The 12,757-nt window shown below is 35.2% G+C and overlaps 1 protein-coding gene across 1 annotated transcript in view; it reads right to left on the reverse strand.

The window, feature by feature from the left end:
* Window positions 1-10,173, reverse strand: part of LOC143237139 (organic cation transporter protein-like) — a 32,938-nt gene extending 22,765 nt beyond the window's left edge. Inside the window, exons 1-5 of the mRNA XM_076476058.1 lie at window positions 10,088-10,173; window positions 7,511-7,933; window positions 6,579-6,682; window positions 2,204-2,358; window positions 648-816 (exon numbers count right to left, since the gene is read on the reverse strand). Coding sequence (XP_076332173.1) covers window positions 648-816; window positions 2,204-2,358; window positions 6,579-6,682; window positions 7,511-7,924 — 842 coding nt within the window. The 5' untranslated portion in view covers window positions 7,925-7,933; window positions 10,088-10,173. The remainder of the gene's footprint in view (window positions 1-647; window positions 817-2,203; window positions 2,359-6,578; window positions 6,683-7,510; window positions 7,934-10,087) is intronic.
* Between the last annotated feature and the right edge of the window lie 2,584 nt (window positions 10,174-12,757).

A 12,757-nucleotide genomic window follows, 5' to 3' on the forward strand; every position in this document is an offset into this window, starting at 1 on the left:
TCTTCTCTTGTACAAGAAATCGAGTTTCCAAAACAAAAAAAATCGATAGATTTAGAAGTTCGTGAACAAATATTAAATTAAACATGGTTGTTTGGTTACTAAAGTTTGAGTCAAGTTAGCGTGTTTTCTGTTTGCTAATCCGAAGTTGGTCTTAAATAAACATGATTTTGTTTTTATTTAAGTAATTGTTTTAGGTCTAAGATACAGGCTTAAAAAATAAACTCCACGTTTCATTTCTCCAATATAGTAATGATGTAATTTCTATCCCGAAAATTAGGCCTATTGGATTTCTTGTCTCTTCAACTTTTAAGCGTTTAACACGTCAGATATAAGTCTACCTTTTAAGTTTGCGTTTTCACTTGAGCTTATTGCATATTATATAACATAAAAACGACATTTGCACATACACTAAGTTTTCAACAGGAATTTTAATCCTAATTAATTCATACCCTTAAAATGTGTAACTTCTAAATATTAAGACTTAATCTTAATTATTAGTTTTATTGTTGAACGACAATGAAGATCCAAAGTATTTATAGCGATAGAAAACAGTTTCTTAACAGTATTTCGTTGTGTATTATTTCCATAATAACGTAATAAGCAGGAACTTTCGTTGTTGTTGTGTATTTTGTCCATATTTTACTCACCACCATAAAGAAACTATAGCTAGTCCTGGCACAGTAATCACCAATTCTATCAGAAACCAGTTGCGAAGGAGCCATGCTATTCCAGGAAGAGTGACATAACCAACTGACCATCCAATTCCCGATACCACACCAATCCAGGTCCTGTGTTCAGGCCCACAAGATTCCATCACTATGAAGTAAGGTGATTAATTTTGTAACCACTTAATAAGCACTCAAATAGCATAGAAATTACGCTTAGTCGTACATAATGATGACGATTATTTCTATCATATTATTTTGGAAAAACATAAAATCAACAACACAATTACTTTGAAATTAATGAAGCCATTTTGTTTCTTTTGTAATCTGCACATCGTTTCCAAAAAAATCATTATTTTTACAAAACAGAAAACACACTGGTTGAAAATAACTCAGCAAAGACTGTTGAACATTCGCTATCGACGCACATAGTTATATATAATCACTTGCAGTAGTTATATGTAAAGTATATGTCATTACTTGCAGTAGTTATATGTAAGATATATGTCATTACTTGCAGTAGTTATATGTAAGATATATGCCATCACTTACAGTAGTTATATGTAAAGTACATGTCATCACTTGCAGTAGTTATATGTAAGGTATATGTCATCATTGCAGTAGTTATATGTCATCACTTGGAGCAGTTATATGGTGTATGACATCACTTGCAGTAGTTATATGTAAGGTGTAAGACATCACTTGCAGTAGTTATATGTAAGGTGTAAGACATCACTTGCAGTAGTTATATGTAAGGTGTAAGACATCACTTGCAGTAGTTATATGTAAGGTGTATGTCATCACTTGTAGTGGTTATACTTAAGGTATATGTCATCACTTGCAGTGGTTATATTTAAGGTATATGTCCCCACTTGCAGTAGTTATATGTAAGGTATATGTCATCAGTGCAGTAGTTATATGTAAGGTATATGTCATCAGTGCAGTAGTTATATGTCATCACTTGGAGCAGTTATATGGTGTATGACATCACTTGCAGTAGTTATATGTAAGGTGTAAGACATCACTTGCAGTAGTTATATGTAAGGTGTAAGACATCACTTGCAGTAGTTATATGTAAGGTGTATGTCATCACTTGTAGTGGTTATACTTAAGGTATATGTCATCACTTGCAGTGGTTATATTTAAGGTATATGTCCCCACTTGCAGTAGTTATATGTAAGGTATATGTCATCAGTGCAGTAGTTATATGTAAGGTATATGTCATCAGTGCAGTAGTTATATGTAAGGTATATGTCATCAGTGCAGTAATTATATGTAAACACAGTTTTAAGTAAGTAGATCAAAGAAGTTAGAATTGTTACTGATGTAAACAGACACTTAGCGCTACATGTTTTTATATTAATTTAGAAACTACAACAGTCAGAGGTTAAACTCTTTCTATTTCCTGCGTTAACTGTTTTCTTACAAAAAGCCTTATTCGTGGATCAAACCACCAAACAAAAATATTTAGCTATATTAGTAATTTCATTTCTTTTAATTTTTACTTCATTTCAACAAGTAAGACTGTGTATTCTTACGATGGATAAAAGACGTCGTATAAAGTCCGGATTTTCCAAGTGCGACAAAAAAACGAGCTGTAGTAAACACAGTAAACGTTGGGGCAAACGTAGTGGCAAATCCTGCAACACACATGATGAACAAACATAACAACATCACAGGGCGACGGCCAACCCTGAAACAGCGACGTAAAATGTTATTCAGAACTTATATGACTTGTCTACAAAGCTAACGAAGCAAAATGTTATCATAAACTGAAAATCAACCTTGAATCTTACCTAATTCAAATATCAAATATTCAAATACATCAACAATCTTTTATTCATTAACTCGAAGAGGTAGAAAAAAATATTTAAAAAATCTTGTTCTAAAGGTATTACTTTATATTGATGTAGTACAGCCTATTTATTGATACGTTGGGGAACATTTATCCACACAATAACGCCCCTCGCTAGTACAGCGGTATGTCTACGGATTTACAACGCTAAAATCAGGGGTTTGATTCCCTTTGGTGGGCTCAGCAGATAGCCCGATGTGGCTTTGCTGGACGAAAACACACACACACACTAATGTTTTATGCTCTTTTTTTCCCCCCTTCGCTGCATTAGTCTCTTAGTGAGACAGCAATATATTTACGCACTTATAACGTTAAATTTAAAGGTTCGATTCCCTGCGGTGGTTGTTATTTACTATTAAGTACAAAGAACTGTTTATTCCCTGCCAATAACAGGTATCGAAACCAGGTTTATAGTTGTACAAGTCCAAAAGACTGTGCCACGGGGGAGAGGTGGCATTGTCAAAGCAGTAGGTGATGCAGTGTGGCTTCGCTGTGAAAACAAACTTTACTAAAATAATTTCTTAGGCTCAGATAATTAAGTCATGATGTTTGAATGACACAAACATTTACTAGAAACACGAAAATGCTCATTAACGTTAACAGAAATTTTATTTTAAAATGATTCTTCGATTTGACTGTTCTTTATTTATTCACTCGTGCTTTTCCATATGTATATTTATATATATGCATGTTATAATTTTTACTGAAAACCACTACAGTTTTTCCCGTCGGTTTAACGATATCAACATTTTCGAAAACCTCCACTCAGATATTTCCTGGTAATAGAAATTCTACACAAGCGAGCTCTATTGTGTGCGAGTGCTGGTTCTCTTGTGATATAATCAGTGTTTTATATGATCCGTAGTTCCTGAAGGTTCTCAAACAACTAATACTTCCTTTCTAAGTAGTTGGTCAGAAAACCTGATGAGGAACCGTACGGAGTGTTATAATAAAAAGGATTGTTTGTTTGTTTTTTAGTTCCGCGCAAAGCTACTTGAGGGCTATCTGCACTTGCCGTCCCTAATTTAGCAGTGTAAGACTAGAAAGAAGGCAGATAGTCATCACCACCCACCGCCAACTCTGAGGCTATTTTTTTTTACAAACGAATAGATATTGTTAGCCATATTATAAAGCTCCCACGGCTGAAAGGGTGAGCATGTTTGATATTACAAGGCTTCAATTCCGCGACCCTCAGATTTCGAGTCAAGCGCCCGAATTACCTGACCATAGCGGGCCTACGTCATTTCAAGAAATCTTAGTTATAAGTAAATACTAGGGTATATTTTATAGTAAGGTACAAATCTGGTCTGCTACATCATGCTGTGACCTTATGTAGTTAGTGGCAATGGTGCTCGGATCGCGAACCTGGGGTGTATGGTTAGGTCTTGCAGTTGTCGCCGTTGACGAGCTAGAAAATAACTTATAGTCAAATCCCACTTTTCATTCAGATGCCCACTTTACAATAGGTCATTTGAAAATTAGGAACGACTACGTGCAGGTAGTTGTTATGTAACTTTGCTTCAAAAATGTTAAAAAAAACTTTAAAGTGGTCTAATGCACATGTCAAATTTAATAAATCCAATTAAAATCACCAAAATTATAGTTTCTCGTGCCACTATAGAAACTATATATCTATATAAAATATTGTAATACAATCATATATCGGTAAAATATGTTTAATACAAACACAATAGCGACACAGTTTGCATTGACTTGATAGAAAGGTTTATCATATAACTCATCTTATCAGGTTTAGGTTTAAGATTAATGAAACAGTATTCATAAATTTGTAGATAGAGCTAAAAAAACTGAAAAGAAATATCAAATTATTTGTTTGTGTGAGGTACAAAAATACACATTTACATAATATAACACAACATATCACAGCTGATTGTAATTTATACAATTTTACAACCGGGCCAAATTAACATTCACAAGGTCAAGAGCACATAGGTTCCAGATATTTAGAAGCCCAAAAATATTCTATTATAAATGAAAGTAGATGAAAATTGTAATGAAAACACAGCAAGTGCATATTTTCTTGACAGTTATCCCACCTGGTGAAACAGCGGTAAATTCACAATAAAATCCCGGGTTCACTTCTACGGACGTTAAAATCTGATTTCTGGCAACGTTCCTTAAGTTGTTACGTGGGAGAAAAGAAAATCATAGTTGTGACTGAGGCCCGGCATGGCCAAGCGTCTTAAGGCATGCGACTCGTAATCTGAGGGTCGCGGGTTTGCATCCCCGTCACTCCAAACATGCTCGCCCTTTCAGCCGTGGGGGTGTTGTTATGTGACGGTCAAACCCACTATTCGTTGGTAAAAGAGTAGCCCAAGAGTGAGCGGTGGGCGGTAATGACTAGCTGACTTTCCTCTAGTCTTACACTGCTAATTAGGGACGGCTAGCACAGATAGCCCTCGAGTAGCTTTATGCGAAATTTAAAAAAAAACAAAAAACTTCTACGTGGTAGATACTGCAGATAGCCTTGTGGGGCTATGATCTAAAATAATCGAACAAACGTGAGAATTTAAATTTTAGTTTCGAATATCATTGAATCCAACATGATCTTTCATTCGTTGAAAAATTTTTGGACTCTATATAAGTTAATGTTAAATTGTAAGCACTACCAAGGTCTAAGTGGATGTGAATTCAGTGTAGGTTACCTTGACATGTACCTATCAAATGATAGTGAGGGCTCAAGGCGAAAACAGTTCTTAACCAGACCTTACTAATAGTACATAAGAACCAGTCCTGCGGTGACAGAGGGAGGAATGAACTATTACGTATATTACGTCATCGTATTTTCAACATAGGATATAACTTCACGTCACTGTATCATATGCCATTTTATTCAGTGACGGATTTAAGGATGTGTGGGCCCAGGGGCTATTAATTTTTGTGTTCTCTACATCTCATGTAATTTTACATGGAATAAAATTATCAATAAGCCCCTGTTAAGACCATGTTGAGCCCCATCTAGCCCCTATCTAAATATGCCACTGATCTTACTTCGTACCTGTAACTTCAGATCGTCCTATCTTATGTCATCTTGTTTCATTCATATGTCATAACTTTGCATCACTATACTTTATGTCATATTGTTTTCTATGTATGCCATAACTTTACATAATTGTACCTTATGCTTTTTCTCTATATATTACTAAACTTCACATCATTGTATCATATTATCTTTTCTATACATGTCATAATTTCACAACGTTATATTGTACGTCATCTTGCCTTCAGTATACGTCTTAAATTTACGTCTGTATATCTTATCTTACTTTTTGTTTTATCTGACAAGGTGTTGTTTTCAACGTGCGTCACAACTTTACTTTATCATCTTCTAAATATGTCAAAGCTGTCACAACTAGTTTGTTTGTTTGTTTTTGAATTTCGCACAAAGCTACTCGAGGGCTATCTGTGATTGCCGTCCCTAATTTAGCAGTGTAAGACTAGAGGGAAGTCAGCTAGTTATCACCGCCCATCGCCAACTCTTGGGCTACTCCTTTACCAACCAATAGTGGGATTGACCGTCACATTACAACACCCACACGGCTGAAAGGGCGAGCATGTTTGGAGTGACGGGGATGCAAACCCGCGACCCTCGGATTACGAGTCGAACGCCTTAACACGCTTGGCCATGCCGGGCCTCAGTCACAACTATGATTTTCTTTTCTCCCACGTAACAACTTAAGGAACGTTGCCAGAAATCAGATTTTAACGTCCGTGCAACCAAATAGTATTTTGACTAACCATTTTTAAAACAATTAAATGTGTATACACTACACCAAATTTATATCTCTAATTCATTATTTTTGCATTGTTTGTTTGACGAACACTACAGTGTCAAAAGAATTGACACAAGACAATGTTTAATCAGATCGAGGGAAACTCGGCCACGTTTCGTAGCCATCTACCTCATAGAGCTTAATCGATTTACACGACCACACACTTGTAAGTATAAAAATAAATATTAACGGGAATAAAATGAAAAAAAAAACATACTGGGTTTTTGTGGGTTTTTTTATCAGTCCTTAACTGTAAACTCTCACCTGTCGGAAATTTGTCCCATAACTAACACGGCGACCAAAAATCCAGCCATGTAAATGGATTGACTGAGTGAAATTAGCCAGTTGTTGTCGCACACCAAGCTCCACTAACGTAATAAAAACAACGTTTCATCATATTAAATATATGTCAAACGTGGATAAGCATACTAAACAAGCATGAAACAGAATAAAGAAGGATTTGCATTATTCTTAATTTCTTGCAAAGCTACACGAGGTCTACATGCACCAGTCGTCCCTAATTTAGCAGTGATAGAAAGAAGGAAGGCAACTAGCCAACACCACCCACTCTCAACTTTTAGAATACTTATTTACCTACCAATAGTAAGGTTACACCTCACTTTCTAACAGCCCCCACAAATGTAAGGGCGAACATGCATGGTAGGACTAGGATTCAAACCCGCAACTCCCTGATTACGAGTCGAGTGGCTTAACCATCAGGCCATGTCAGGCTCACAAAGAGTGAAAGTTTACGTTCGGAGAAATGTACAATCATTTTCATATATCAGAAAATATCTTACTTGTCGTAGGTGTAAATAATGATGAAATATACATACACGTGTTAAACTAGGAAAGATATATATATATATCAAATAATCACATGGATTAATTAAACACATTTATATGTAACAATCCTGGGTTTGAATCACTATGGTGGACTGAATGGAGATAGTCTATCGTGCAGCTTTTCGCTAAAACAAATAAAATTGTTTAGTTTAAACAATAATTTACAACGAAGATGAGTAGAAACCATCATATCGTTATGATGAAATCTTAATCCTAATGTAGAATGGGAAATATATTTCCTATTTGGAAATTTTAGCAAAGTAGATGCTTAGAAAAATCAAATTGTACAATATTACACAGCTGTACAGGTTTACTTATAGTATGGGATAAAAATATTTATATTTGCTTACCTCTTCTTGTATCGTAGAAGTGTAGAGAGAATGGTCAAACTCGAACTTTACACAAGGTACAGTTTTGTTCACGTTAATAAAACTGTTTTTCTTTTCGGTCACATTGAGCTCTATGTCATACATTAAACATCTGCTGTATTCCAAATCATATTTTGGAATCGCTAAAGATTTCCATTCCGCGGTCGTCATATTGTCGAACAACGACACACTAGGTTTTTGACACCAGTAATCCACTTCTGGAGCCAAGAAAGGTATGACCAGATTGTTCCAACAAGATGGTATTCCACCAAGAAACATCCAGACCACGAATCTTGTTTGCCATGGCCCATATTTTCCAAAGATATCAGTGACATCTTGAATTTCAATTTTTTCTGGTGTTTTATCTTTATGCTCTTGGTCTTTTGTCGCTTCCATGTTTTGCTCCTACAGAGAACGTTTTTTCAATAAACAGGAAATAATATAGAGGGAATTTTTAAAGCAGGTTTCTCGCCATCATCATTACAAAAAACATTTATAAGTGATTAATCAGCACTGCTGATAATTGGGAACTGTGTATGTAAGAATTTTCTGTTTATATCTGTTGAACTATGTTTTCTAAACATGTAATATACCTACGTAGTACAACTGTATGTCTCTGTTTAGTTTATTCTTGTGATTAGACACCTAGTGGAGGAAGTACATGGCAAAAATGTTAACTTTATACAGAAACCGTGATATCTAGTTTGGAAGCTTCATACTGAAATAATGTGGGGGATAGAGAGCATATACACGTTACTTATCCAAAACTACCAAACCGTTTACAAACAAACGTTGGAACGTAATGATAATAGTTGCACAGAAGAATTGCGCATGTCACCAGAATAATACCTAAGGTACAATACGTATATTATTATATTTTAAGGAGTTTAATCAGTCACTTTTGAACATGTTCAGCCAATCTGAATATAAAGATTTCTAGTGATATCTGTATTCGATGAAGTTCCAGCAACATTAAAATCACAAATACTAGACTTTAATGCGTGAGTGTTTTTTTCTTATAGCAAAGCCACATCGCGCTATCTACTGAGTTCACCGAGGGGAACTGAACCCCTGATTTAAACGTTGTAAGTTCGTAGACTTACCGCTGTACCAACGGGGCACGACTTTAATATGAATGTTGTGTGAATTACATCATTGGTATAATAGATAAATCATGTATCTATATAAAACAGACTAAACAACAGACAGCAAAGCGACAACTTACAGCTACAAATATTTGTATTTTCTTATCGTCCCTTGTTAGCACACTGAAGAGTTAGCAATCTAACTAAACACCATCTAACAATGCTCAAAAATATATTTGATGCGTGCCTACACAACTTCTGATACGAGAAAGGCTTTGATCAAACCCAGTTATACTAGCAGGACAACCACTGACTGAAACTTTGGCTGATCTGTTGACCTGTTTCAAATAAGGACGTGGAAGCAAACTGTTGGGTTAGTGAGAACATGTTTTATATATAGTTTTTATTTCTTTACTGATGTATGTTTATGTCCATTCAATTTCAATATGAGTGTCGCGTATTTTGTTCTAATGTATGTGAAGTATTATTTAAGTTATCCGGATATTTTATTCGTTCCATTTTTATCTGTTCTTTCTTGCTCGCTATCACACTGACTAGCACACATGTGTACATACAAGGTATGCTTTGAATCATTTGCACTTACTAAGAAAACTTTTGTTTTACAGTTAAATTTTTATCTTTTCTTTCTTGCTCGCTATCACACTGACTAGCACACATGTTTACATACAAGGTATGCTTTGAATCATTTGCACTTACTAAGAAAACTTTTGTTTTACAGTTAAATTTTTATCTTTTCTTTCTTGCTCGCTATCACACTGACTAGCACACATGTTTACATACAAGGTATGCTTTGAATCATTTGCACTCGCTAAGAAAACTCTTTTGTTTTACAGTTAAATTTGCATATTTTCTTTCTTGCTCGCTATCACACTGACTAGCACACATGTGTACAAGGTATGCTTTGAATCTGCACTTGCTAAGAAAGCTCTTTTGTTTTGCAGCTATATTTCAACAGTTTATAAAACTGAGCTAGTCTTTATGAAAGATGCATATTTCAACAGTGCTGAAGACTCATATGAATACATAAAAGTAAAACACTTCTATATGACATTTTCCCCACAGTTTGATCAGTATTATTCTTCTCTGTAAAATATTTGAAGTATAACGAGGAAACCTAAATGCACGTGATGATGACTAGTTCCAAAAGAGTTATTTAAAATAAAATTATCAAAATTTTCTTGATTCGAGGCTACATCAGTTTTAAGCACAAAGCTTTGCTCTGACAAAGTGTTCCCTAAAATAGCTGAAATACGAATACCTTAAAAACAGATACTAGTTTTAATATTCTCTGACAGAAATGAACAAACGATACCATATTTTGTGAAATATCTGTTCTATTTAATTACAAACGGGTCTAAAATATCACACAAAGTTTATCTATAGTTACGTTCTAAAGGAATTTTGTCCCTCAACACTCAGAATACAGAGAGTTTCGACATTACTTCAAACTTACCTCTGTTTTACTCTTCCTCCTGGATAAATATCACGCGTACAACTCGAACGTAAGAGGTCTGGAGACAGGGTTTATAGGTACTATTTCCAAACAGGTTTTAACGCTATTCAGCAAATTAGCTGAAGGTTGACATCAGTGGGCCGAATCAGCTTTATTTTGTTTCTTTTCTCATGACTTATGATAATACCTAACTACAATATAACTCAATTTCGTGTTTTGAAAATGCTGTTCCTCACGTACAACTTTGTATTTGTGATTTGTTTGCATTTACTAAATGTATTTTAATTCATTATTTATGAAATTAAAAAGTTTATTTGGTATTTTTTAATTGTTATCCAGAATATACAGATAAAGTACAGTAATTTTAAAAACTGAAACTTAATATAAAAGAACAACCCTTATGCTTACACAATATATATATATTTTTAAAAATGCTCCATCCAACTATATATTTTATGTATAGATTTTGACTTAAAATTTAAAATTCTCTTGTTCCACTTGTAGAATATATACCAAAAATGTACGACACAGTAAAAACCAACAACTTTAAGTTTCTATAGATCTTATTGTTGTTTTTTGATTACTCTCCTCGAGAATTTTGAACATAATAACAGTAAAGTAACTAGATAAACACACACACACACACACACACATTCTTTACTACTAAATAGACTCAACAGATAGCCTGATGAGACTTTGCTAGAGAAACACACACACACATTCTTTACTACCAAGTGGACTCAACAGATAGCCAGATCAGACTTTGCCAGAGAAACACACACACACACTTACACATTCTTTACTACTAAGTCGACTCAACAGATAGCCTGATGAGACTTTGCTAGAGGAACACACACACACATTCTTTACTACCAAGTGGACTCAACAGATAGCCAGATCAGACTTTGCCAGAGAAACACACACACACACTTACACATTCTTTACTACTAAGTCGACTCAACAGATAGCCTGATGAGACTTAGTTGGAGAAACACACACACATTCTTTACTACTAGGTGAACTCAACAGATAGCCTGATGTGACTTTGCTAGAGAAACACACACACACTTACACATTCTTTACTACAAAGTAGACTCAACAGATTGCGTGATGAAACTTTGCTAGAGAAACACACAGACATTTTTTGCTACTAAGTGGGCTCAAGAGATAGCCTGATGTGACTTTGCTAGAGAAACACACACATACACATTCTTTACTACAAGTGGACTCAACAGATTGTCTGATGTGACTTTGCTAGAGAAACACAAACACATTCTTTAGTATAAAATGGCCTCAACAGATAGTCTGATGTGACTTTGCTAGAGAAACAAAACACATACACTTTCTTTACTACAAGTGGACTCAACAGATTGTCTGATGTGACTTTGCTAGAGAAAAACACTCACACATTCTTTACTACTAGGTGGACTCAATAAACAGCCTGATGTGACTTTGCTAGAGAAACACACACACACTTTTTTTACTACTAAATGGACTAAATAGACAGCCTGATGTGAGTTTGCTAGAAAAACACACACGCACATTCTTTACTACTAAAGAGACTCAACAGATAGCCTGATGTGACTTTGCTACAGATACACACGCACACATTCTTTTCTACTAATTGGACTCAAAACATACCCTGATGTGACTTTGCTAAAAAAAAAAACACACACGCACATTCTTTACTACTAATTAGTCTCAACAGATAGACTGATTAGCTAGAGAAACACAAACACATACACATTGTTTGCTACGAAGTGTACTCAACAGATAGCCTTAAGTGACTTTCCCAGAGAAACACATACACATTGTTTGCTACGAAGTGTACTCAACAGATAGCCTTAAGTGACTTTCTCAGAGAAACACATACATGTACATTCTTTACTTCTAATTAGACTCAACACATAGCCTGATAAGAATTTGCAAGAGAAACACACACCCATTCTTTACCACAAAGTAAACTAAACAGAGAGCCTGGTGTGACGTTGCTAGAAAAACACATACACACATACACATTCTTTACTACAAAGTGGACTCAACAGATAGCCTGATGAGACTTTACTAGAGAAACACACACACATTCTTTGCTACTAGGTAGGCTCAACGGATAGCCTGAGGTGACTCTGATAGAGAAACACCCACACTCACATTCTTTACTACAAGTGGACTCAACAGATTGTCTGATGTGACTTTGCCAGAGAAACACACACACACACAATCTGTACTACAAAATGGAATCTACAGATAGCCTAATGTGACTATGCCAGAAAAACACACTCACACATAGACATTCTTTACTACTAGGTGGGCTCAAAAGAGAGCCTGATGTGACATTGCTAGAAAAACACAAACACAGATACACATTGTTTACTACGAAGTGTACTCAACAGATAGCCTTATGTGACTTTGCCAGAGACACACATACACGCACATTCTTTACTATTAATTAGACTCAACAGATAGCCTAATGTCACTTTGCTTGAGAAGCACACGCACATTCTTTACTACTAAGTGGACTCAAGAGATAGCCTGATTTCAATTTGCTAGAAAAACACACACACACATAAACATTCTTTACTAATAACTGGACTCAAAATATAGCCTGATGTGACTTTGCTGGAGAAATACACACACGCACATTCTTTACTGCTAATTAGACTCAAAAAA

The sequence above is a fragment of the Tachypleus tridentatus genome, chromosome 13 (assembly GCF_004210375.1).
Source record: "Tachypleus tridentatus isolate NWPU-2018 chromosome 13, ASM421037v1, whole genome shotgun sequence".
NCBI lineage: Eukaryota > Metazoa > Arthropoda > Merostomata > Xiphosura > Limulidae > Tachypleus > Tachypleus tridentatus.